This window comes from Scardinius erythrophthalmus (assembly GCF_964197995.2).
Source record: "Scardinius erythrophthalmus genome assembly, chromosome: 23".
In the NCBI taxonomy this organism is placed as follows: Eukaryota; Metazoa; Chordata; class Actinopteri; order Cypriniformes; family Leuciscidae; genus Scardinius; species Scardinius erythrophthalmus.
In genome coordinates, this window is record NC_138243.1 from 8,353,419 (window position 1) to 8,378,793 (window position 25,375).

General features: G+C 37.6%; 2 protein-coding genes across 7 annotated transcripts in view; one reads left to right on the forward strand and one right to left on the reverse strand.

Annotated features, from left to right (window-relative positions):
• Positions 1-174: 174 nt before the first annotated feature.
• On the reverse strand, positions 175-15,815 carry hsdl2 (hydroxysteroid dehydrogenase like 2). Of its 3 annotated transcripts, XM_081354518.1 has the most exons (13): positions 15,580-15,812; positions 12,828-12,970; positions 10,752-10,860; positions 10,208-10,371; positions 8,249-8,347; positions 8,030-8,144; positions 7,804-7,907; positions 7,601-7,699; positions 5,189-5,383; positions 4,944-5,015; positions 4,682-4,822; positions 1,062-1,190; positions 175-979 (listed from the first exon to the last, which is right to left on the reverse strand). In XM_081354518.1, exons 3-13 carry the CDS (start codon positions 10,781-10,783, stop codon positions 867-869), a joined length of 1,263 nt encoding a protein of 420 aa, XP_081210644.1. In that variant the 5' UTR covers positions 10,784-10,860; positions 12,828-12,970; positions 15,580-15,812; the 3' UTR covers positions 175-866. The 3 variants fall into 3 exon arrangements, with proteins under 3 accessions (XP_081210644.1, XP_081210643.1, XP_081210645.1); XM_081354517.1 differs by lacking the exon at positions 12,828-12,970 and having other exon boundaries at positions 15,580-15,815; XM_081354519.1 differs by lacking the exons at positions 10,752-10,860; positions 12,828-12,970; positions 15,580-15,812 and adding an exon at positions 11,173-11,327.
• The window catches only part of ptbp3 (polypyrimidine tract binding protein 3), a 65,027-nt gene continuing 54,087 nt past the window's right edge, over positions 14,436-25,375 (forward strand). For 2 of the 4 annotated variants that reach the window (XM_081354511.1, XM_081354513.1), the window contains exon 1: positions 14,442-14,655. Coding sequence is in view for 2 of the 4 variants with exons in the window: in XM_081354514.1 (XP_081210640.1) it covers positions 14,652-14,655 (4 nt within the window). In the remaining 2 variants the exon portion in view is untranslated. Of the gene's footprint in view, positions 14,656-25,375 lie in introns of all 4 variants that reach the window. The other 2 variants (XM_081354514.1, XM_081354515.1) reach the window with 2 other exon arrangements.

Below are 25,375 nucleotides of genomic sequence, written 5' to 3' on the forward strand. Positions count from 1 at the left end.
TAATTTATTACTAAATATTTTCGTCAAAGTATACATTCAATAATATAGCCTACTCGTGGCGAAAAGGAAGTTAATATCTGAACGTTAACCAGACGTTTAAACACTTAAAATGCGCTGTAGCAAAATTGCAACGTGTTTAAAGCAATTAAAAAAATACTTTTTTGTGTTCTTTTTGTATTAATTCCAAAGATGTTTAATGAAAAAAGTAGCACACATAATTTTAGACTGTTTTGTAAGATAAATTAAAACGAAAATGCATTTTCCTAAAGGATCATCACACAATTTTAGAGAATCAGGCTGTTCTGAAAATTTTGTCTTCCTGTAAAGGCTGAAAGGCAAAGTCAAAAAAGACAAATAATATGTACTTTAATTATACTGTACATACGCTTAAAACGTGGTTTTATAACCAGTGGCTTCCTAAAACCACTTTCAAGATGGATAAATCAAAAATACATAATCAGTGTCAATAACTTAAACCTCCATCCCTCAGAGAATACTAGAGTTATGATAGTAAAACCACTGTTACCACTGTTAAAAGAAAAAATATAAATAACAGATTTGCAAAGCTTCTTACACTGTTTGCATGAGCTCCTATATTATTTTGGTTAATTGTGGTTTTACTGTAGCTATAGTCATTATGGTATGTTGGTGGAATCGTGGTCATTTTTGTAAGAGACTGTTCATTCTGCTTCTTAGAATGATGTTGCAATCACAAATCTATTAAATAACATGCAGTGAAGAAAATGTAACTAAAGGAAAATCCTTTATTAAAACGACTATCATCTGGACAAATGGTTTAATGAAAACAGTGATATAGAAAAGAGATCATGTACATCATATGTAAGGCATCAGATTGAGTGATCATATCACAGCTTAGACTTCATCATGGCCATCATCTTTTCCAGTTTGATGGCAAGGCCCATGTCACCCTTGATCTTCAGCTTTCCAGACATGAAGGCCATTGTCGGCTTTAACTTCCCTATGGATGAAGAACATGGTTTTCATCAGTGCTTCCAGTTATGTCAGTAGTGTGTGAAGTGCATCACCAACACATTTTATACCTCCGAACATCTTGACGAAGTCTGCGCTGTCCATCGACATGACGACGTCAGCTTTGACTGGCGGTTCCCCGTGGCCGGCACTTCCGGCATCATTCTTCAGGTCAATGTACCAGACTCCAGCATGCTCGCCTGCCAACACAGCCAGAAAACTTTGTTATACAGCACAGATGAAATGGATTCACAAGTGCAGTTGAAGTATTTCCTATTAAAACAGGAAGTTGGGGCAGGACATATGTGGCTTGTCCCTTTTTAGTTAACGTCACAACCATGAATCACAGCCAACATGATTTGATACTGCTAGTCAGAAGTACGTGATTTTAGGGGGTGGAACATACAGTAGTCATTCTGCACAGCCTTTGATTGGACACAATTTATATACACCTGTGAGTTTTCCCAGAAAAGAACTGAAATACTGCACGTTTTAGTGCATATCTGTGGATATACAGTGAGGAAAATAAGTATTTGAACACCCTGCTATTTTGCAAGTTCTCCCACTTAGAAATCATGGAGGGGTCTTAAATTGTCATCGTAGGTGCATGTCCACTGTGAGAGACATCATCTAAAAAAAAAAATCCAGAAATCACAATGTATGATTTTTTAACTATTTATTTGTATGATACAGCTGCAAATAAGTATTTGAACACCTGAGAAAATCAATGTTAATATTTGGTACAGTAGCCTTTGTTTGCAATTACAGAGGTCAAACGTTTCCTGTAGTTTTTCACCAGGTTTGCACACACTGCAGGAGGGATTTTGGCCCACTCCTCCACACAGATCTTCTCTAGATCAGTCAGGTTTCTGGGCTGTCGCTGAGAAACACAGAGTTTGAGCTCCCTCCAAAGATTCTCTATTGGGTTTAGGTCTGGAGACTGGCTAGGCCACGGCAGAACCTTGATATGCTTCTTACAGAGCCACTCCTTGGTTATCCTGGCTGTGTGCTTCGGGTCATTGTCATGTTGGAAGACCCAGCCTCGACCCATCTTTAATGCTCTAACTGAGGGAAGGAGGTTGTTCCCCAAAATCTCGTAATACATGGCCCCGGTCATCCTCACCTTAATACAGTGCAGTCTCCCTAACCCATGTGCAGAAAAACACCCCCAAAGCATGATGCTACCACCCCCATGCTTCACAGTAAGGATGGTGTTCTTGGGATGGTACTCATCATTCTTCTTCCTCCAAACACGTTTAGTGGAATTATGACCAAAAAGTTCTATTTTGGTCTCATCTGACCACATGACTTTCTCCCATGACTCCTCTGGATCATCCAAATGGTCATTGGCAAACTTAAGACGGGCCTTGACATGTGCTGGTTTAAGCAGGGGAACCTTCCGTGCCATGCATGATTTCAAACCATGACGTCTTAGTGTATTACCAACAGTAACCTTGGAAACGGTGGTCCCAGCTCTTTTCAGGTCATTGACCAGCTCCTCCCGTGTAGTTCTGGGCTGATTTCTCACCTTTCTTAGGATCATTGAGACCCCACGAGGGGAGATCTTGCATGGAGCCCCAGTCCGAGGGAGATTGACAGTCATGTTTAGCTTCTTCCATTTTCTAATGATTGCTCCAACAGTGGACCTTTTTTCACCAAGCTGCTTGGCAATTTCCCCGTAGCCCTTTCCAGCCTTGTGGAGGTGTACAATTTTGTCTCTAGTGTCTTTGGACAGCTCTTTGGTCTTGGCCATGTTAGTAGTTGGATTCTTACTGATTGTATGGGGTGGACAGGTGTCTTTATGCAGCTAACGGCCTCAAACAGGTGCATCTAATTTAGGATAATAAATGGAGTGGAGGTGGACATTTTAAAGGCAGACTAACAGGTCTTTGAGGGTCAGAATTCTAGCTGAAAGACAGGTGTTCAAATACTTATTTGCAGCTTTATCATACAAATAGTTAAAAATCATATATTGTGATTTCTGGATTTTTTTTTTAGATTATGTCTCTCACAGTGGACATGCACCTACAAAGACAATTTCAGACCCCTCCATGATTTCTAAGTGGGAGAACTTGCAAAATAGCAGGATGTTCAAATACTTATTTTCCTCACTGTATATACATATCTCCCTATTATGGAAGCCCATATCCAGCACATAGGGGGAGAAAATCATGATTTGGTAAATCGTAATTATGACCAAAAAAAAACATAATACATAAGTCACTTATGTCATGACATAAATTGAAATTATGAAACACCAAGTCATAATAATGAGATACAAATTACGACAAGTAAATTTAATGAGATAAAAAGTCGAAATTAGAATAAGTCTAAATTATGACATAAAAAGTCATAATTGTGACATCTTCTAATTAGTCGTGTGAAAAAGAAAGTGCACCCTTTTGAATTCTATGGTTTTATGTATCAGGACATAATAAAAAAATCATCTGGTCATTAGCAGGTCTTAAACTTAGGTAATGATGAACAACTACACATGACATATTACACCGTGTCAGTCTGGAGGAATTTTGGCCTGCTCTTCTTTACAACGTTGCTTCAGTTCATTGAGGTTTGTGGGCATTTGTTTATGCACAGCTCTCTGAAGGTCACGCCACAACATTTCAGTTGGGGTTGAGGTCTGGACTTTGACTGGGCCATTGCAACACCTTGATTATTTTCCTTTTCAGCCATTCTGGTGTAGATTTGCTGGTGTGCTTAGGATCATTGTCCTATTGCATGACCCAGTTTCGGTCAAGCTTTAGCTGTCAGACAGACTCTAGCATTTGACTCTAGAATACTTTGGTGTACAGAGGAGTTCATGGTCGACTCAATGATGAAGGTGCCCAGCAGGTCCTGGTGCTGCAAAACAAGCCCAAATCATGCTTTCCACTAGTGAATAATCTTCCTCACAGTAGAATAATAGACTTCAAATTGTTTGTAAATGGCCGTACAACACTTCTCAGATTGATGGCAGCAACAACTGCTTCTCTAAGATCATTGCTGATGTCTTTCCTCCTTGTCATTGTGTTAACACACACATAAAGGTCAGCCCACCAAACTGACAAAACTTCTGCTTTTATAGAGGTGATCACATTTGCTGATAATCAATTACTCAAAGAATTTTGATAAGCACTGCCTGACTGCTACTTACCCTCTTAATTCCCATGGAAGCAGTAAGGGTGTCCTTAGCTTGTCACACCCATGGCTTCTCCATTTGGCTTTATTTTTGTTAAATAAATAATGACACAATGTAATGTTGTTGTTAAATTTCTAAGACCTGCCAAGGACCAGATGATTTTTCATTATGTCCTGATATGTAAAACCATAGAATTCAAAAGGGTGTACTTTCTTTTTCACAATGTCTTATTTTTGAAAAAGTCTAAATACTAAATTATGATACAAAAGTCATGATGAACCTCTAATTCAGCAATGATTTTGACTTTATCTCTTAATTATGACTCACCTCAATTTTACCTCAAAATCAGTATTTAAATCCAAATAATGTTATGATTGTGACTTTTTATGTGATTATTATAATTTTTTTCTTATGTGGCAAAAATGGCCTTCCAAAGCCTATTTTTTATTATTCAGTGTAACGATTTTTTTTTGAAGAGTGTTAGAAGAGAGCACACACTCAAAGCCACAAAACTTTGAAGGAACTCAAATGGTTTAAATGAGATTTCATAACTACCTGATAAATCGAATCTGTACACTCCTTTTGTGGTTTTCACTATATCTGGACTGAGAATTCCTCTGATTATGTTGAACATCTCAGAAATAGGTCCCACGGTGGCAGAATCAGCTTTCCCACTTTTGAAAACCGGAGTGGCACCTGATGGGGGAGTTAAAATATCGGCACTGAGTCGTCTTCTGAAGTACGCTTGAGAATGGAAGTAAATTAACCAAGTAGAACAAAAACGGATGAAATGTGTTGGTTATGCCTCATAGCTCACCATGCTGCTCCATTTGCTTGGCTAGATCCTCTGGCTGTTCATCCAAGAAAAAGTCAGGAAGCAATGGATGACCTAAAAAAAAGGAAATATATTGTGTCGACATTCAAAGTTTCCTGTAATATGACATAACTGTCATGTTATTGTATACAAGGTCTAAAAAATACTAGAAAGGCCTTAACACAATTACATATATTAGTAATGATGGAATAGAAAAACTATAATTTACCATTTTAACATTTACCAACCTGGCTCAACAGCATATATATCAAAGTCCTTAATGCCCTCCTTTTTGAGAATGTCCTCATCAATAACAAACTGTCCCGTGAAGCTGGAAGGCTTTTCCAAGATGGCATAGGCTGCATCAGCCATGATCTCCACCTTCCTGCACTGTTTACCAATCCCAGAACCACCCAACATGTCCATGGCAGCCGTCTGGATGGCTGAAGGTTGATGATGCATAAAGAGTAATTCAGTTATCATAGTCCATTTTGACTAAGGATGTGTTCACAACTTCACACTTGTAGTTCGGTTCGCTTAGTTCATTTAGTCCGGACAACAACAAAAAACCCATTTAGTTCTGGTCTGCTTAGCGTTCACATTGGCATTTTAACACCGAACACCGAAGATACTGAACCTAAAGGCATAGAGATATGTTCACAACCTGATTGGTTGTCTTTTATTAGGTATATTTCGTGTTGGAGCTTACCGAACACCCAAAACAATGCTGTGTTCTGGGCTAAATGCTCTCGCTGTGTGTGTGTAGCTACATATGATGGTATTTTGAGCAGCTGAGAACTCGTGAAGAGCTTGTAAAACGTGTTAAGGAGTCAAACCAGCGTCAGGAATCCCTCCGTCACACACATGAAGATCTGCTGTGAGGAGACGCGGTTCTGACGCCTGAACTGAACTGGGCAAAAACGACATGCTTGAGCTTTCTGTCCTTTTTAGGGTCTCATCTTCCCATGTCTTTGGTCCGTGTTGCATTCATATTTCATTCTAATTGTCCCAGAGTTTGTTTGGAAGTGGAGCGAGATCTTTTCAGTGTCTCGGTCCTCTTGTTTGGTGCACCAGGGTTCAGATGGCAGCGTTCACACTTATTCAAATGAACCGCACTAACAGAGCAATCGCACCAGGGTACGCTTTAATCCAACCAAACATGCCAAGTGTGAACACACCCTTATATTCAATTCCACAGCAAGTTTCATAATTCATATTGCATATCAATAAAAGGTTCAGCATGCCACTTTGAAACAACGGCACGCGCACCAACTCTCATTGTTTTTTCGAAGCTCAAACTTGCTCTCTTTGAGCTTCCGCTGACCATATTTCATGAGATCTATATAAATGCATTGATCAATGTTTCTATGTGAATAAAAGCCTAAATCAAATCTGTTCATCATATAAAGCGATCGTAACTCTTTAGAAGATTTAGATTAAAGGAATAGTTCACCCAAAAATGAAAATTCTGTCATCATTCACTCTCCCTCAAGTTGTTCCAAACCTGTATGATTTCCTTTCTTCTGCTGAACACAAAAGAAGATATTTTAAAGAAGGTTGGTAATTAAACAGTTGCTGGTCCCCATTGACATCCATAGTATTTTTTTTTCCTACTATGGAAGTCAATGGGGTCCATCAGTCGTTTGGTTACCGACTTTCTTCAAAATATCTTCTTTTGTGTTCAGCAGAAGATAGAAAGTCATACAGGTTTGGAACAACTTGAGGGAGAGTGAATGATGACAGAATTTTCATTTTTGGGTGAACTATTCCTTTAAACCGCTTGACTCATATGGATTACTTCTACAATTGCTGCATCCCAATTTGCATACTATCTGTCCTAAATATTATTCGAAATTAGAATTAGCGTGTCCCAAATCGTAGTATGCTGAAATGAGTTTTCCAAAGATAACCGGATGGTCTACTTTTCCCGGTTAGAATCTGACGTGCAGATCGATGCGCACTCTAACAGCTTATATTGCCCACAACCCATTGCGCTTTGGACAGGGATGCGATTAGAACTACAAACACGGATAAAAAGTGTTAAAAACTACAAACATGGTAGATGTGCAAGTTCGACGGTTAAGTAGAGAGGTTTAAATAAGGGAGTTTGAATGATTAATTATTAGTATCTAGCCGGAGAAAGACATTTATTCAATGTTATCCACATTATATTTCATCTGCAACAGCATTGTAAGTTTTAATTAAATACGTTTGGTCATTAACTTTTAAATGCATCATTGCGCAAAAACACATGAGAGACTCCACATGAATGACCCACGACTGGCAGATCAACCATACGGTAGGAAATTAAATTCAACTGAATGTTAAGGACTACAACTGTGACAAGATGATTGACAGGGCAGTTTACGGCACGTAATGTATGTCCCAAAGCTTCTACTCTGTTACACACTCAAAAGTATGTACATACTTTTATGGCATAGTATAAGTAGGTGAATTGCGGCGCAGCAAATGTCTTTTTGAAGAGTCAAAGTTTTGGTTGCGTGGACTTTCAATGGAGGTACAGAAAACTCTCAGCTTTCATTAAAAATATCTTCATTTGTGTTTTGAAGATGTACAAAAGACAGAGTCAGCAATATCGACTCACCCATTAATGATCTCCTAATTTAATTATTTAATGACTGAAGTATGAAACCCATTACCTGTCTTGGGCCATAAGGCATTGACGGCAATAGATCCCCTGAACTCTTCGGCCATTCCCAGTACACACATGGACATGCCATACTTTGCCATGGTATACGCTACACAGACATGATGGAAAACAAAATCAGTGGCATTATTTGTATGTTCAGTGGTAGTTTAAATCCGAAGTCTTGTGAGAATGTGAGAACGCTCTTCCGCTCACCCGTGTGATTTTTGAACCAGACAGGATTGAGGTTGAGAGGTGGGCTGAGGTTAAGTATGTGTGGGTTTTTGCTCTTCAGAAGATGTGGGATGCACAATTTAGACCTGTAATGAAAACAGAGTATTGTGTGTTCAAAAACAGACATTATCTGAGACACACAATAAATTTGAGATTTATTGCAATGAGCTGTGAATCTCAATACATACGATATTGAGCTTCTACTCACGTCAGGTACGTTCCCCTGAGATTGATGCCCAGCATAAGGTCGACTTTCTTCATTGAAGTCTCCAGAGTTCCTGTTAAATTGATGGCACTGGCATTGTTGACCAATATGTCAATCCCTGTCATCAGAACCATGAGAAATGAAAAACCAATTAGAACACAGCCAAGCGCTAAAAATGTGCACGGTCTAAGAAGAATAGATATTTCAAACGCTGTAACTCGCCTCCAAATTTTTCCACAGCCTGTTCCACGGCATCGTTGATCTGCTTCTCATCACGGACGTCTACGATACACGGCAGTGCTTTCCCTCCTGCAGCTTCAACTATCACACACACATTATCTGGTCATGGTCTTTTCACATAAAACAGTGACTGCAACAAAAACAACAACAACAACAACAACAAAAAAAGTACAAAAACTGGAACAAAGTACAGTGTATTATGGGAGAATGAACTACTCATCCCGCAAACCATTGAGAATGATGTAATAGACTTAAAGTCGGCATGAAACAGAAGTTGCGATAGTGTTTTTCTCTATTGTGATGTATAAAAAAATAAAAAATAAAAAAATGTAGGACGGACTGGACTTCGTCCTCAGGAATTGATTGGATTGTAGGAAGTTGGGTGTTGCAGATCTGAAAGGCAGCTTGCAGTCAGTTGTGGAGGATATTGAGTGCCGAGACACACGTCATGAAGAGAACAGACGCCGAAAAAAGATTTGACCCCAAACTTGTGAACGTTACTGTGTGTTCAGCACTTCATGCTTCTATGTGGCTATGTTAACTCCCTGACCTGAAATCAGTTTGAGACGGCCTGTGCTTTTGTGTTTGATTGGTAGAACCAACAGCCAAATGCCCATTAATCAAAGCCCCAATCAGCAACATGAATCCTTGGCCCTGTGACAACAATCCAGAATTGTGGCAGTGGTGGGATGGTGCCCGGAATATTTTCTTGGAACACTTGAGGCCTGTTGACACCATTTTATCATCACTCCAATGAATGTCACAGCCCATATCCAAAGGTAAACAGTGTTTCCCCAACCATTATATAAGGGGGACGCCCCCCCAATGCCCAATTCTGTATTATTTATTTCTAAGAGGGCATTTACACGGCATGTAACATTTATAATAATGCGTTTTGGCCGTTCATTCACGCAACTGCGTTTTGGGGGCCTGAAAACGCAAACTTCTGAAAAACGGTTTCAAAGGTGCATGTTTTTGAAAATTATACCGTTATCGTCTCCATGTAAACTACAAAAATGTGAACTTCTGAAAACGATGATGTCACGCACATGTGTATAGAGAGCCTAAGTCCCGCCCCTCCGCTTCCGGCTCATGGGACCTTATTTCGGAAAAAATATGTATGGAAGTCAATGGCGAGAGACAACTTATCTTTTTATTCCGTCTGAACTGTGCCCTGAATTACACATATGATGTTTGTCAATTTAAAAGGTAAATATGAAAGTCAAGAAAGTCGCAGTTTGTCATAAAACAGAAGAGTAACGTTTAGTTTTATGTGAAAATCGCTCAATGAACTACATCTCTCGTCTCGCACTATGTACGTCACAAGATCCGTTGCTCGTATGTGTGTATTCTGGCTCAAAACACTCAGGCATGACGGCGTAATGTTACGATTATAATGTAAGACTATAGAAAAAATGTCAGACGTTAGGTTCAGTAAAGTTAGCTTCATTCATTGAGAGAAAAGGTATGACGTCCCATGTGCGCCTTCTGGGTTTGTAGTCTTTGTAATTACGTATTTTCACAGTCTTATACCTCAGCAGTTTTACATCAAGCTGCGACTTTCTTGACTTTAAAATGTATCTTTTAAATTGACAAACATCATATGTGTAAATCAGGGCACAATTCAAACGAGATCAAAATATTTGTTGTCTCTCGCCATTGACTACCATACAATATTTTTACGAAATAAGGTCCCATGGTGGTCGACTGGAAGGGGAGGGACTTAGGCTCTCTATAACATGTTCAGTTTTTAGGCGTTTCTTTTCAAAGAGACATCGCCATCTACTGGCCTGGCATACATAATGCAGCGTTTTAAATCGCTTTAGATAATGTTGTCGCCTGTAAGCGAAACTTTTCATAAACTTTTTAAAAACTTTTCTGTCTTTACTACACCGTTGTCCTGTAAGCGTACCCTAACTGTGTGTAAGAGTATGCGCTCACTCTCTGCTGCAGCTGTGTAGATGGTGCCCGGCAGTTTGGGGTGCACATCAGCGGTTTTGGCAGCGATGACCACATTGGCACCGTCTCTCGCAGCTTTGAGAGCAATGGCCTTGCCAATCCCTCGACTCGCTCCGGTAATGAAGAGCGTACATCCAGCCAGCTTCCTAAAATTATTGCATAATCATATAATAATCTGATCATATCATAATCAGTGCACTATGCAAACAATAATCGATAAGCGAAACATAACTAATCAGAGATGGATATAATCATATTCTTATCAAATCTAAAGTCAAAGTCATGTGACAGACCAAATTCTACATTTTAACTTGCAATTTGTTTTTAAGACAGCAACATTTGAAGTCATGTTTCATAATGGTTTCCCTACTTTTTATTAACAATGTCAAATATTTGAGAACACACACACACACACACACACACACAGTATAAATATATACAGTATATATACACACACACACATTTAAAAAGAGCCACAAATACACAAAATATAAGGATACCTAATCTATTTATTATAGGTAATTGCCTTGTATTTGTGCCACTTTTTGTATCGCACATTTTTTGCACTTTTGTAGTCGGTTTTGTCCAAAGTATCACGAATCAAGAGCTGTATTTGCGTTGGCATTCCCTGATTCCTGCGCATGGGAAAGTAGGGTAAAGGTCAAATTATTCAAGTTTAGAAAAATACAATAAATATGTAACGTGAAACAGGGCCAATCTGCTGAAATGCCAAATCAATGTCAACATGTTGACACTGGCTGTGTATTATTATGGCTGCAAAGTTTTGACGAAACAGTCCAGCTCTCTTATGTCATTCACAAAAACACAGGTCAAAAATCGCGTGAATGACTCGATACATCTTGTAATACTAGTCAACAACAACTTGATATTCAAGCGCAAAATTGTGCAACACACGGCTTATTAGCAAGAATGAGAGTGAAACTCACCCCGTGTTCTGCAACATCGTGATGTCTGAGCTGAGCAGTTATGTGTCTAACATTAAACTCAAGCCAAGACCTCTAAATGAGAATGCAGCCTGCGAACTCGCCCTTTACTCTAGTGACAGACAGACTCCACTGTGAGAATTCACTCCACTTCCGGTAGAGTCATGAACGCGCTACTGTTTTAAAGGAACATCCGAAATATGCAATAAAAGTTCTAATAATCAGCTAAAAAAAAGGGGGGAAAGAAAAATAAAGAATACAAAGAAGGATCAATCACATAAATAATGGAAAATTTATATCTTGATGTACACTAGTATTCAAAAGGTCTTGTAGCTTTAATACACTGCCTGGTTGGTTTGCATAATGTAAATATGAAATTCAGCTAAGATTATAATAAAGAAGGTGTTTCTAATATGCATCAGAGTTTGGAGGAATATTTTCTATTATACCATTTAAATTATTCTGTTTAAATCGTTTAATGCACAGGTAGTTCCAGTCAGTTTAATCACCTTTCTATGTTAATGCGCGGTTTTCGTTGAATTTCGTTGAACACAGAAACATTCAGGAGTACGGAAACTTGTCAATGCTTTTAGTTATAAAATAGCTTCGCAACTGAATCGCTACATTATATTTCTCAGCAACAAGGGGGTTACATCGCTATTTTGAAGTAGGTCTAATTAAACTCACAGTTTCATTGTAGCGAGAGAGACGCTGAAGAGATGCAGGTAAGAATCTCTCTCTCTCTCTCTCTCTCTCTCTCTCTCTCTCTCGATAATTAATTCAAATAAATGCTATAATTCATTCATTCATTCGATTGAATGTACTGCTTTATCTCGGTGTCTGATTCAAATCGGACAGAATGCTAGATCTAACCAACCAATTACCCTCCCCTTCAAATAACACGATGCAAACATGAACAGCTTAAAGTTGTCAATGCTGGCAAATGACCATGGTATAAGCGCAGTAATCCATGGCTAGCTGTGCATTAAACGATTTTAATGCACTCCACGTCGTGCATTAAAATCGTTTAATGCACAGCTAGCCGTGTATTATCCCTTACTTATAATTTCGTTTCATTTATATCATGTTTGAAATCCTAATGTACATTTTTTAATTACTCTTCAAATAAAAAGATAAAGTTAGTAATAGTAGAAGTAGTAGTTTATTGATCCCAGTTAAATGATAATATTGTATCATGTCGTGACCTGAGGATATTGTTTCACCCCAACTCAATAATAAAAATGATGCAATGGTTACTATTTATAAACAATACTAATAATAATATAAATGATTTATTAACAATAATATAGTTTTTTTTTTTGCTGTCTCTGTGCAAAGTACACAGAGATCCAGGAGTTGCTGCAGAGCCAAACGAGCTCCAGCTCTCTGGACGTCATGGGTTGAGCTTGACCTGGTCCAGCTCCACCTCTGAGGATCTAATGGGTGGAGGGATAGAGTTATGGGTGGGGTTGGACTTTCTAGCTCCACCCTTCATGCCCAAATTACATCCAGAGCGCTTTCTCATTCTCTGTAATAACATTACCAGTTTATAGCACCCTCTATGTGTTGCAGAGCTGCGGTCGAGGTAAACATCATCCAAATATACATTGTTGCAATTATATGTGTACATAATAGGCCTACTTAATTAAATGATTTACCTGGTTTTGCATTTTTTTCCATTCCCCTGGATTGCCTCGACCCCTGTGTCATGTTTGTCATCTACCGTGATTAATGATGGTTCCCTTTAAAAACACTTGTAGTTGACTAGTTGGCCACAATTGGCTAGTGTTACCATGTAAATCTGTAATTGTTTCAAGAACAAAGTTTTAGTTGTTTCAAATTGTTTCAATTTCTATCTTTTATAGGCCACCAGCCATCAAATATGATCTTTCTCGTGACCCCCGTCATAAAATTTAATACATTTTATTTGAATTACATTACTTATTTTCCTTACTATAGTACTGTACTGTTAGATATATTATTTATATATTATTTTAAATCAAATTTTATTTAATTAAATCAATTTATGTTAATCAATAATCAAATTGAGTTAAGTCAGTCTTTATCTCTTCACTTTTCCACGGACCCCTGAGCACTCCCTTGCGGCCCCCAGGGGCCCCAGACCCCAGTTAAAAAAAACCTGGAGTAAACTACTGTATTACAATTTCAGCTGATTTAGATTCTCTGTGCTCTGGAATAGTGAAAACAGCAGGCTATGAATGTGTGATTACACAGTGCTTTTTGTGACACACACGTTTCATGTGTGCACAAGACTGCAGTTCAGCCAGTCCAACAAGTGTAACAAGTTCCTACACGCTTCAGGTACTGAGTGGATAACATCTTTACTGCTGTCTTGATGTGATGTGTGTATAACAAAAGGTCATCATTATTAAAAAACAAAATGCTTAATTGGTTGACATTAATTAGTTAATAATTCAATGCACCAGAATGGTTTGTATGGTTGATAAGGAGTTAATTTTAGGAACACACTCACAGCTGGAATATAATACAATAAAATATTATAGTATATAGCTATATGTCTGTCTGTGTGTGTGTGTGTGTGTGTGTGTGTGTATACTGTATACACACATACATATATATTTGTGTATATATGTATATAGGTACAGACACGCACAGACATAATATATATATATATAAATATAATAATATATATATACACACATATTATGTAAACAATTTTTTGTTAGATGTGATTAACCGCGGTTAATCGATTTGACAGCATTAAAAAAAGTAAATAAGCAAAATAAAACAAAGAAAATTATATAATATTTATTTATAAATAATTAAATAGATATAATTTTACAGACATTATTTTATTCTGTTTTTAAAGACCAGTCTAACCATAAGATAAATAACAGTTATATTTAATGTTTATATTTAAGTTTATACATGTTACAGTAAACTAATGGTGGGTAGAAAAAGGGATAACGATATGTAGGCTAAATATGTAAATATGTTTCAGATAATATTTTACACATTTCTTTACTGTATGAAAAACATGATTATATATATTAAATCCCTGCTTTAAATCAATATATTCCAGGAACAAGATTATAGAGTTCCTAGTGCTGATACATCATCAAATTATCCAAAAGCACGCGCTGCGCTTGAAAACAGTGAACGCGCGGAACTTGTTGTCGCGCGCAATAACGAACTCTATATTGGTCCTTTCAACAAAACGTCCAACAACAACAATTATATTATTACGCGATTCTTCAAAGGTGTGTCTGCTGAAATGGGGAGGCCATTTTGTACAGAGAAGCGTCTGTACATGCATGCATGTGTGTGTGTGTGTGTGTGTGTTCACTTCAGGAGCAGGAAGTGTGTGCGTGCCTTTGTGCTTGAGAGAGTGAATTTGTGTTGGGGAGTCGAACTGTAGTAACAGCAGTAACACCCGTTTCTTCATTTTCCTGTGCTTGCATTGTTATTTCAGCTCGCCACTGTTTTGCTCTGTGCAATGGATGGGTATGTGAATTTACAGTGTCTTATTTTCCTATTACGCGCTTGTTGAGTTGCTCATGTATTGAAGTGTTTTCATTATTGTATGTAATGATAATAATGGCACGTCAGAAATGGCATGGGAGGAAAAGTGGGGGAGGGAGCAAACGTGTAAACTGCTGGAGATTTAACCTGAGAGTGCTTGTTTATTTTTAAATGCAAATGCAATGGAAATATTAAATATCATTTTTTTTACTTTCGCTTTGGTTTGTATTAAAATCATGATGCGCTTGTCGCGTAGGCTATGGGTTTACAATAATCGGTTGATGTTGAGATGCAAAATATGGGCGTATGGCACTGTGAATATACCATATAATCAAAGTTAGATTCAAGGAAGTGCGCTTGTTTAGAATTAAATGCCGTTTTGCTTGTAGCTTTTGTTATACAATCATTCCTCGTTTGCTTTCAACCTTTGCTATTCAATATACACGACATGAATTCGAGGTGAATAGATTCGTGAAGTGGTAAGAATTAAGGAAATAAGAGCTCCTCGTGTGTTGCTGCCATTTTAAAGCCATTAAGGGGCGTTTCTGAAGCGAATCTGTCTGAAAACAGTGTTTCCTGGCGCTATTAGCGCTCCTGTTTTCATCCACCGACGCTCTCGAGTGGGTTTTATGTGAGAATTGTAAAAGAATAACGCGATGTTTATCTTTAAATCGCGATATTATGTTTAACGACTTTTGCACAGACGGCGAGTCGACAAACAGCTGCCATTGTACGCAGTCGCGCGCCGAGTTTTACAGTATTGAGAGCTCGAGCGCTATTTATGGTTTAATTTGCCCGTTGTAAATGGTGTTGTATAGTGTGCTTAACTGTCATTGTTTACACTCGTGTGCGTGAGCAAAATTGTGGTCGAGGGACTCCGTGGTGTTCAGATTATATTTTACTCACTTATTGTTGCTTTGCTTGTCCTCCTGTCTCTAGTGACTCATTTCTCCGAATCGGTTCTTTTGAACAGTCCGTTTTAAAGTCCCCATGAAACCAAAATTGAAGTTTTTTGGCTTTTAGTATACAAGTTAGTCATACTGTTATCTATAAGCTAGTGTGCTCCAAAACAATGACAAAATTCGCATTTAGAAGATAATCATTCAAAATGTAGTCTCTCATTTCCGCCAATATGGATCAATGATTTTGATGACATCACTCTGCACTTAAGCTTCTCATCAGATTTGATGTCCAATCAAATGCTCTCTAGAATCTGAAGCTCCGCCCCTACATTATAAAAAGTACAATTGAAGCTGCTGCTGAAATCGGTCACTTGTTCACACAATTACTATTTTATACATGGTGAATGGTGCGCTGTGAACACCACCCTCTGAATTTGTTGCATTATGGGATTGAATAAGTGCACTCAATAATGTTTATTATGGTCTCAAACACCAGTATGAATGGCTGTCCCTTCAAATAGTCCACTATTTTAGGGTTTAGCGGGCGATTTCGTACTACATTTGTCATGTTGCAATTTGACCAACAGCGTCAATTGCTTCGCTCCACTGCCATTCACAACTCCTCTACCATGGCCTCATGGGATAGTTAAGTGTTCATTGGATGCACACTTCAGAATCTCTCCAGAAGTAGTGGGTCATCCGGGTACTTTTACCCTACTGTTTTATGAATACTATGAATTCGGACATACTGCTCGACTTACATACTTTGAGTTTTTCACTTGCAATATAGTTTGGAAGTATATTTGTACGCAGGGATTCAATTCAGTTTAATGAACCAGTTCAACTGATTCATCTAAAGGATCAGACTCAAAATTAAGGATTTGTTCAGGAATTGCTTGTAAAATAGGATTTAATATAGGCTAGTGCTGGGCAACGATTAATTGCATCCAATTTTTTTTTTGATATTTACATAATATATATGTGTGTACAGTGTATAATTATTTTGTATATATAAATACCCACACACATGTATATATTTAAGTTTTTTTTTTTTATATATAAAATATATATAATATAAATTATGTATAAAAATATACATATACAGTATAGCCTATACATGCAAATATTTCTTAAAAATATATACATGCATATGTGTGTATTTATATATGCTAAATAATTATACACAGTACACACACATATATATTATGTAAACACAAACTTTTATTTTGGATGCGATTAATCGCGATTAATCATTGCCCAGCACTAATTTAATCAAAAGAGATATTCCACACCTTGAATTGCGCAAGTTGATTATGGTTTTGTTTGGTTAATGCTGAAGTGCCTCAATGTCTATAGGCTCATGAAAACATGTCACGTTGTCCACAAAGAACAGTGGCAGTTCCCATTATAGCATGTTGCACCTTTTTAGTGTGTTTGTCATCACACATTGGTTGTGATCCTAGCAGTAAATGTAGTACAGTATACTATATATAAAGGACAGTTGCAGCTCTGCTGAAGTGAAAGCATTAGATAGGCTAATTGTGCATTTTCACACTCCCAGGGGATTTCCACCATCAAACAACTCCCACATCTCCCCAGTGTGGGGATTACAGTCTGCTTCTGAAAGACTGAACACCCATTTTTTACTTAGCCTCTCTGTCTCTCATTGGCTTTTAATAAATGTGGAAGCTTGAGGTGTCCACCTGGGTGGAGGCGGAACTGAGGGGTTCAGTTTGTGTCACTTTAATTATAACAAAGGCATCGGGTAACGCTGAGTCCTGATATCAGTCAACTGATGCAATGGAACAGAGCTAGACAAACATAATTTGTTTGAGGGCTTGTCTTTTTAAAAAATATGTAATATAGCCTCATGTTGTTTCTTAACTTAATATGAAGAAGTGCTCTGTAAATGTTTGACATGCAGTTAGTTCGGTTTATACGGCTCTAAACTGATCTAGTCATGAACCTTTTCACATTTAATACAGAAGTAGCAGGGGAAAAAGGAAGGTAGTTGCTAAAATTCTGCTTTCGACACTGTTTGCAGCAGTGGGTAAGTGCTTAAGGGTAAGTGCTATAGCAGACAGTGTTGGGGAAGTTAATTTTAAAAGTAATGCATTACAATATTGCGTTACTCCCTAGAAAAGTATCTAATTGCATTTTTTTAACAACAAAAAAAGTCCTATTTTTGGCTAATGTAAAGGCCCTTTCTCACCAAAAGTGAAATGAATAAGCCTCAGGCTGAAGGAAATGCAAATTCACGTCTGTAGAGTAGAGAGGGTGCAGCGCTAACAAACCATAATGTTTTTATTTTGCTTGATCATCAAAGGTCAACAGCAAAGAAATTTATTAATAAAGTGAGATTAAATGCACAAAGTATATTTGTGTAATTTAACATTTAATTATTGCAGGTTTGTGTAATATTCTGAGTTTGCATTTCACTGTTTTTATTCATTTTGAGGAGTACTGAATCTATTTTTGTTCAAGTGAGATGAGTAAATGCTCACATTTAGTCTAGAGCTACAATAATCATCATGTTCACACACTGCGCACACACAACACCTCTGCGCTTACAATTTCTCTCAGCATGGGGACAGGAGAGCTGTCAGTCAATACATGGCAAAACAAAGTACCTTGCAGTAACTTGCATTTACATTACATCAAAGTTACTTTTAAAAGTAATTAGTAACTGAAAAAAAGTAATCCAAATCTCGCATATAGGCCTGCTTATGCGTTTCCCACGGTAATAATAGCAGAGCTTCAGTGGAGGCCTGTGTTTGTGTATCATGGCCAACCGTTTTCACACGTCTCATTTGGAGCATTGTTTTTCTTCTCCCTTAGTTTGGCTCGTTATGTGAAAAAAAAAGAAAAAGAAAACGGTGCGAGATCGCCTGAACGAGTTGGTCTCGGCCAGCTTGAAACTGTGGTTTGCTTGTGGTGAGAAAGAAAACGGACCAACGAACCAAGCTGTATCACAGTGTATGATAGGTAAATCTACGTTGCGTGAAAAGCTGCAATGTTTGTTTTGCTAATGTGTCTGAAAGCTATCCTGGAGCAAAGACGAATCGCTGCCTGTTCATTTTAAAATGGCGCCTAATTGCTCTTCTCAAAAATAGGTACAATAAATGCGTACAAAGCTTTGATTCCTGCTGAGACTTTTAAAGTAATATAACGGCAGCTGCAAAGAAAGCCACAATGAGAACACGGAGCTGTTGTCCATCCATCCTGACAGATAACCGCTATGATCAATGAGAGGACCGTTAACTCGCACGTGACTTCTATTAACAAGTTTTGGTCCTTTTAAGAAATGTTTCCTTGTGAAAGCGAACCGAACCAAGACGACAACATTGTAATAATCTGAATTCCTGTTTCAGAACAAAACAAATGATCTACAGGTCTGAATACGCCCTAAGGCTTCATAATAAATTGTATAATTCGGAAATAAATTAGCGGATTTCGGTCTGACCTGCATCCACATTCCAAAAAAGCAAGTGTGACCTTAAGCTCTAACTTAATGATCGACCTTGTTGAAGTAATGTCCGTAGTGTACTTGAGAAATGTTATCCTGTGGGCTGTAAACTGGCCCTACCGGTCGTCAGCAGGACCAGTGCCCTTAGTTCAAAACGGTGCTTGTTGTGCTCAAAACAAACCAATATTTGTGGATTTTGAGCATGGAAACATGATTTGGCATTTATATAATATTTAATCTTATATTAAACCTCAATCTCACAGGATGTGCAGGTCATATTCACCTAAAATCAATAAATAAATAAAAATTATATTTTGCATAAAGAAAATTAAGCCCATTTTTATTTTGGACCATTGAGATTTTTTCACATTGTCATGACAAAAAAAATGTCATTCTCAAAATCAAAAATCATATTGTATGGACAATGTTTTTTTTTTATGAGATTTTAAAGGAAATTTTAAAATCAAATTAAATTCAGTACAACTAATACTGTGATGTATGCAATCTATGGTTACTTTACAATTATAATAATATATCTTTATTTTTTTATATACATTACAGTGATTTTTGGTTCAAGATTTTTGCTTTAAAGTCTTGTTCTTAATGTGAAGTTAAATTGATTTTAATTGATTGATTTTAGAATTAAATATACATTTATTTGCAGTTTTGTGAGATTCATCCAAATAATGCACTATTTTTTTCACTGTTGCACAAAAAGCATTCCAGCCTTCTGTGCCACATGAATTAGAAATGATCGCTCCTGCAGTTCATTATAATGCATTGTAACCCAATCACAATAGCTTCAAAATGGAAACCATGTGATGGGCACTTTGCTGCCTCATGTGGGTGATTCATTTAGGACATTTCACTTTTAGACTAATGTTGTCTTCAGGAGGAAATGTTTCATCCTGTCAGTATCCTCCTGATAAGCCCGAGCGACGATAATTAGGCAAAGTGTGGGGAGCAGGAATAACTCGCAGCATGATAGCAGAGACGTCCCACAAACCCGTGTGAGATGTTGGGGAAGTTCCCCTGTTAGATCGTGGTGAGTTACATCATGAGAACACCATTATGCCCTTACTTCCTGCAGAGTGAGGGTCGGAAAACAACCTTGCTACTTTCTATTGCATGAGGGCTTTCACATCTCAAGGTCTTGTCTTATAGAAATCTTTGCTACTTTCAGGTGACCCTCTTTTTTAAAAATTCTAACAGACCTAGGTGACAGACCTCTTGTTTTGGAGCAAATATAAAATATAGCTGCAAGCAGTGATAGGTACCACGCATTAAATGCTTATGTAGATGATTCAGTGATACAACTGCGATGCATTATTTTCTAATATAATATAGGACTTTTAAGTGTGTTTTTATGGAAATAAGACAAACTCAAAATTGCGAAAGGGTTTTCTTGCGGAAATGGTTACAGATATTACCAACTGACTTCACAATTGGCATGTTTGGTTGGATTAAACCTGAACACAGCATTGTTTTGGATGTTCGGTAAGTTTCGTTGTGAAATATATTTACGTAATAAAAGCTGACCAATCCGGTTGTGAACATATCTCTATGCCTTTAGGGTCAGTATTTTTAGGTTCGGTGTTAAAATGCCAATGTGAACGCTAAGCGGACCAGAACTAAATGTTTTTTGGTCTGGACCAAACCAACCAGTCGAACCGAGTGTGAACACACCCTTAGGATTCAGGGGAAAGACGATTTTTTTATTGTAACCATTATTAGCAAAAACATGTTGTAGCGCCACCTCTAGACATCCTCTAAATCTACTAAATTTCTTAATGTCTTCTCAGATTTGACATTATTTGCTGATGGAAGCTAATATAAGCTGTGTTTAACCATGGTATTTTAAGAAAATGTTAGCATTTGAACATTCCCATTCGATTGATCATACGACTACGAAGTTACAAGCGTTTTACAGTTGTAGTGCCACTGATGGGCAGAATTTGACCTAACTTGGCTGGCATGCATCCTCAGGCTGTCCAGTTGTCTATGTATGTTAAATTTCATTAATTTTGGACTTTGCATTCGACAGATATATAGGCAAATGTTTTTTGCAACACCAGACCAATTGATTCGCTTATATCTTCGTAAAGCACCGACATATCAATATTCTTTTGATCACTTTTTACCCGTATCTGCAAAACCTTTTCCTTGTTATGGTGCCACCTAGTGTCAGATAGATGTGTGTCTTTTTGCGGCTGAGTAGTGGGCGGGATTTCTGACCATCCCACCAAAAAGGGTATCTCTACAACCTTCGATCTTCGGTTCTTGAACCCCTATTGAATTGCAGAACGCTCTCAGATCCACTTTACTAAAAAGTCAATGGGGTCCAATGTAGTTTTGAAGTTGCTGGCACAATGCTAGGGTGATTGCCAGGGCGTTTTTACGCAGTTGTCAAAGCGTTCTGTATGATTACTAGGACTTTTCATACTAATCCAAGTCAAAAGTCCTCCATCTCTGTGATATTCTGGCATCCCTCATTCAATGCAAGTTGAATTTCTTCTTTTGCCTATTCTATTATCTGCCAAGCAAAAATCACACCTCTCCTCAACAAGCTGGATGATTTGAGGTATCACACTTCAGCATGTGGGACGAGTTAAATAGGGAAGTTTACTACAATGACACATGAGGGCAGGCTATTCAAAACGGCATCTACACCTGCGAGTCATATAGCATGGCAGGAAATTAGTGCTTATCAGGTATCAGCTTCTACTTGTCCATGTAATCAAACTGTTTTGGACATGGAAGCCACGCACTGATCCTCGATCAGTGCTTTTATTGCAAACCGATTTATTAAATGTAACAAATCTGCTGTTATATGTATTTGTCAGAATAGAAGGTTAAAGAGGTGGAACGTACGGCTAGATCCAAGACGAGGATGGAGAATGGTCTTTTCTCCACACAAGTCTTATTTTATTAAGGCCTAGAGCAAGAAAGAGAAAAACATTGTCATGTGATGGCTGGCCTCACAGGGCTCAGAGACCTTATGAAGATTTATCTGAAAGCAGCTGGTCTATTTTTATTGTCGGCATGTGAAAATGGTGATGTGATAGCACTTTAAGTGTGATGTAAAATGCACATCCTTAAGCTGACCTGTGTTTTTAAATAGTCTTTTAGGTGGTACTTGAAAAACCTTGTTTCACACCACACACCAAAGCAGCGCATGTGTATTCACTACCTGTATTAAGTGGTTACAGTTTTCACACCGCCTGGGTTAGAAGAGTGGTAAAAACAAACGATTATAAGCATAATAACCTCACAACACCCTAGCATGAGGGCACATTTTGAAAAGATCTAGTTTAGTTTTTAAAATAAAAGACTTTTTTTTTTGTGTGGTTTAAATCTAAAGCAATTCTTACATACAGTTACTTGAATATGACTCTTCTGTGAAGAGAAATAAAGTTGGGCAAAAAAAAAAAAGTTGCTGCCTTAAATTGCCCTTGGAGATTTTAATGTTACAACACTGCTGAGAAAACTCCAGAAAAAGTGATGCAATTTATTGATTGTTCGTTTGAATCGCGACAACCTGGTCTAAATAAAGATGTCTGGTTTACCATGGTTTCACGAAGTTACAAAGCAGAATGTGACTCCTGATCGAATTTCTGAATGTGACAGACATTTTGGGACTCCTGATCGAGTCATAAAATGTGATTATCAGCCGGTCGATCGGAGCATCATCTCTAATAGTAATGGATAAAAAAAGCCTCCGTGAAAGAAAGAAATTCTTGAAAAAACTAGAATGTTTAGTAGTTTAGTATAATCCTTTGTTATTTAAAAAAAAATCATATTTGAAGTAAAACTGCTTCACTGCTTATTAATATTTGAAAACTTTCAAATCAAAGTCATGTGGTGCAACCAATATGCAGAAACATGAAGGGAAAAAACATAAAACCATAATTGGTGACTTTTTAGAGAATAACCCCCCCCCTCCCCCCAATAAATCTCCTCAAATAATCTGAAAATTTGGCCTTTTCGTGACAAAGCAATGTTAGTAAAATGTCATGTGGTGTGACGTGATATTTATGAATAATTAATTATATTGGTACAAAATACCTTTAACTTAAGAAATATTTTCTTAAATATATTTAAAAATAATGATTACGGTGTGTATACCCGCATGTATTCAAGATGAAAGAAAAATATTTTTTTACTTGATGGTTACACCAATTACTTTTTTTGAAAATGGTATAAAACTTGCATTCAAACATAACCAACCATTTACACAATTTGACAGTAATAGTTAATTTAGGCTTTATGAAATCTCTTGTAAATGTTGAATGCTGTTATTTCTAACTGCCTCCCAGAGTCTATAGTATTTTCACAGATATGTAAATTAAAATAGAAGAGATGTTCAGAACATACAACCAGTTCATATTGAAATGCTGTGCCATTCTACCTCAGCTGTGCAGAATTTCAAATATACCCACGGTTTCTCGATTTCAGTAAGAAGGCGACATGTTTCGCCCACTCACATGTCTGCCATATGGACACCAGCCTCATTTCCACACACACTACACCACTTCTTTCCTTTATGAAACACTGTTTAGTCTGAGAGAGAGTGCATGACGCTGATTAGCTGTTATCATTATCATGTCTGGTTAATACTGGTGCTGTTGATCTGGCCCGTTTGAACGGTGTCTCAGGAGACGGTGTACTGTACTTCCTCGTTTTCATATAGTGCACTTCCTGCTGTACACTGCAGGATCTGAAGAGCGACTGCGCAAAGTGAGTCATTCTCTGCACTTTCTGAAGATTTGTATTGTCATGTTATTCGCTGGTCTCAAACATCACGTCATTGTCAACATGACATCAAAATAGTTTGTTCTGTTTATGCATGATGCATTGGTTATTCCACTTCATGCCAAAGAAGCAATTTAACCTTAATATTATTTCATTACTTTTTAATAAGTCCAAAACAACAATCATGTTGTTCAAAACTCTGTCACATGGAGGCCACTTTTAACCATCCAATCAAGCTGCACTAAATCAGATTTTTTTTTCCCCTCCTTTAATATCATGTTTTGCTCGGAAGTACGTCACACTGGGGAAGTAAATTGGTTGCGAACATTGCACTCACACATTACAATGATTGATGGAGAAAAAAATTATGTGGAGACAAGCAACAATGGCTTTTGACAGAGAGTTCCTTATTTTGTTACCATGCATGGACAATGGCAGCATGGCAGCATGCAGAACCAGCTCCTGTGCTTCAGTATGTTGTCAAATCAGTAAACCGGTGCTTCTGAATATGTTTAACATACTGCAAATGGTTTAATAAAGCATTATTCAAGAAGTGACTGAAATATTCAATGTTTTTTGGTCTATTCTGCACAGTTCTTTGGTCTATATGTACAGTGATTCTTTAAAAAGACTTCTAAGAATTAATTTTTTTGCCATTATTTCAAATATTTCTCAGCTCTGTCACGAAGGACGAGAATATATCATAAATCTACCTTAAAGATCATTTTGATAGTTTTAAGAATGTCAAAACCAGACAATGTGGATGTAAACTACACCCTGAAATATTAAAAGCATCAGTCTAGATATTTAAAGTGTAAAAATTCTGTCAAAACATAGTTGACGATGGCAGTAACATAGTTGACAGTTTCACCATTTTGAACTATTTGTGGGAAGAAAATGACATCACAAGATGCTGGTCACATGGTTTTGGGATAAACCACTTTTTAGTTTTCATGGGGGTGTTTGGTTAGTAGCATAGTTGACATAATTTTTGCTTATTTGAAAGAAAATTTTATTTATTTTTCTAAGGTATTTATATTAAATTGATATATACAATCTTGACTGGAACAGAGTCATGGACTAATTTCCTGGTATTTTTATGGTGCTGTTTTATCCTTTTCAGGGCTTGACAGCTTCTGGTCACTAAATGCTTTGCTTATATGGAAAAGAGCAGCATGAACTTTCCTCAGAGTATCTTCATTTGTGTTGCACAGGGTTTGGAATGACATAAGTGTGAGTTCCCATTTTGTCATTGGCGGTGGACAGTCACATCGGGCTCGTCCCACGGCCTCTGCTCAGTTGAGGTGTTCAGCCATATGAGTCTTTGTAATGGAACGATTCGCTTCCCATCCATCCAGAGGCTTGTTGTTGTTGTTATTGACGTCGGGCTTCCTGCCATTCATCATCTTCCTCTTATACGTACACCCTCACAGAGCCCCCCTCCCGCTGGCCGGTGCGCTATCCCAATGATAGCCCTGCCATTCAAGTGCATTCGCCTTTTTGTTTTGGAAAACTAAACAACAATCATGTGACTATACGTATTCAGCATTTGCAGTTTAATGTGAAAGGTGAAACGCTTACA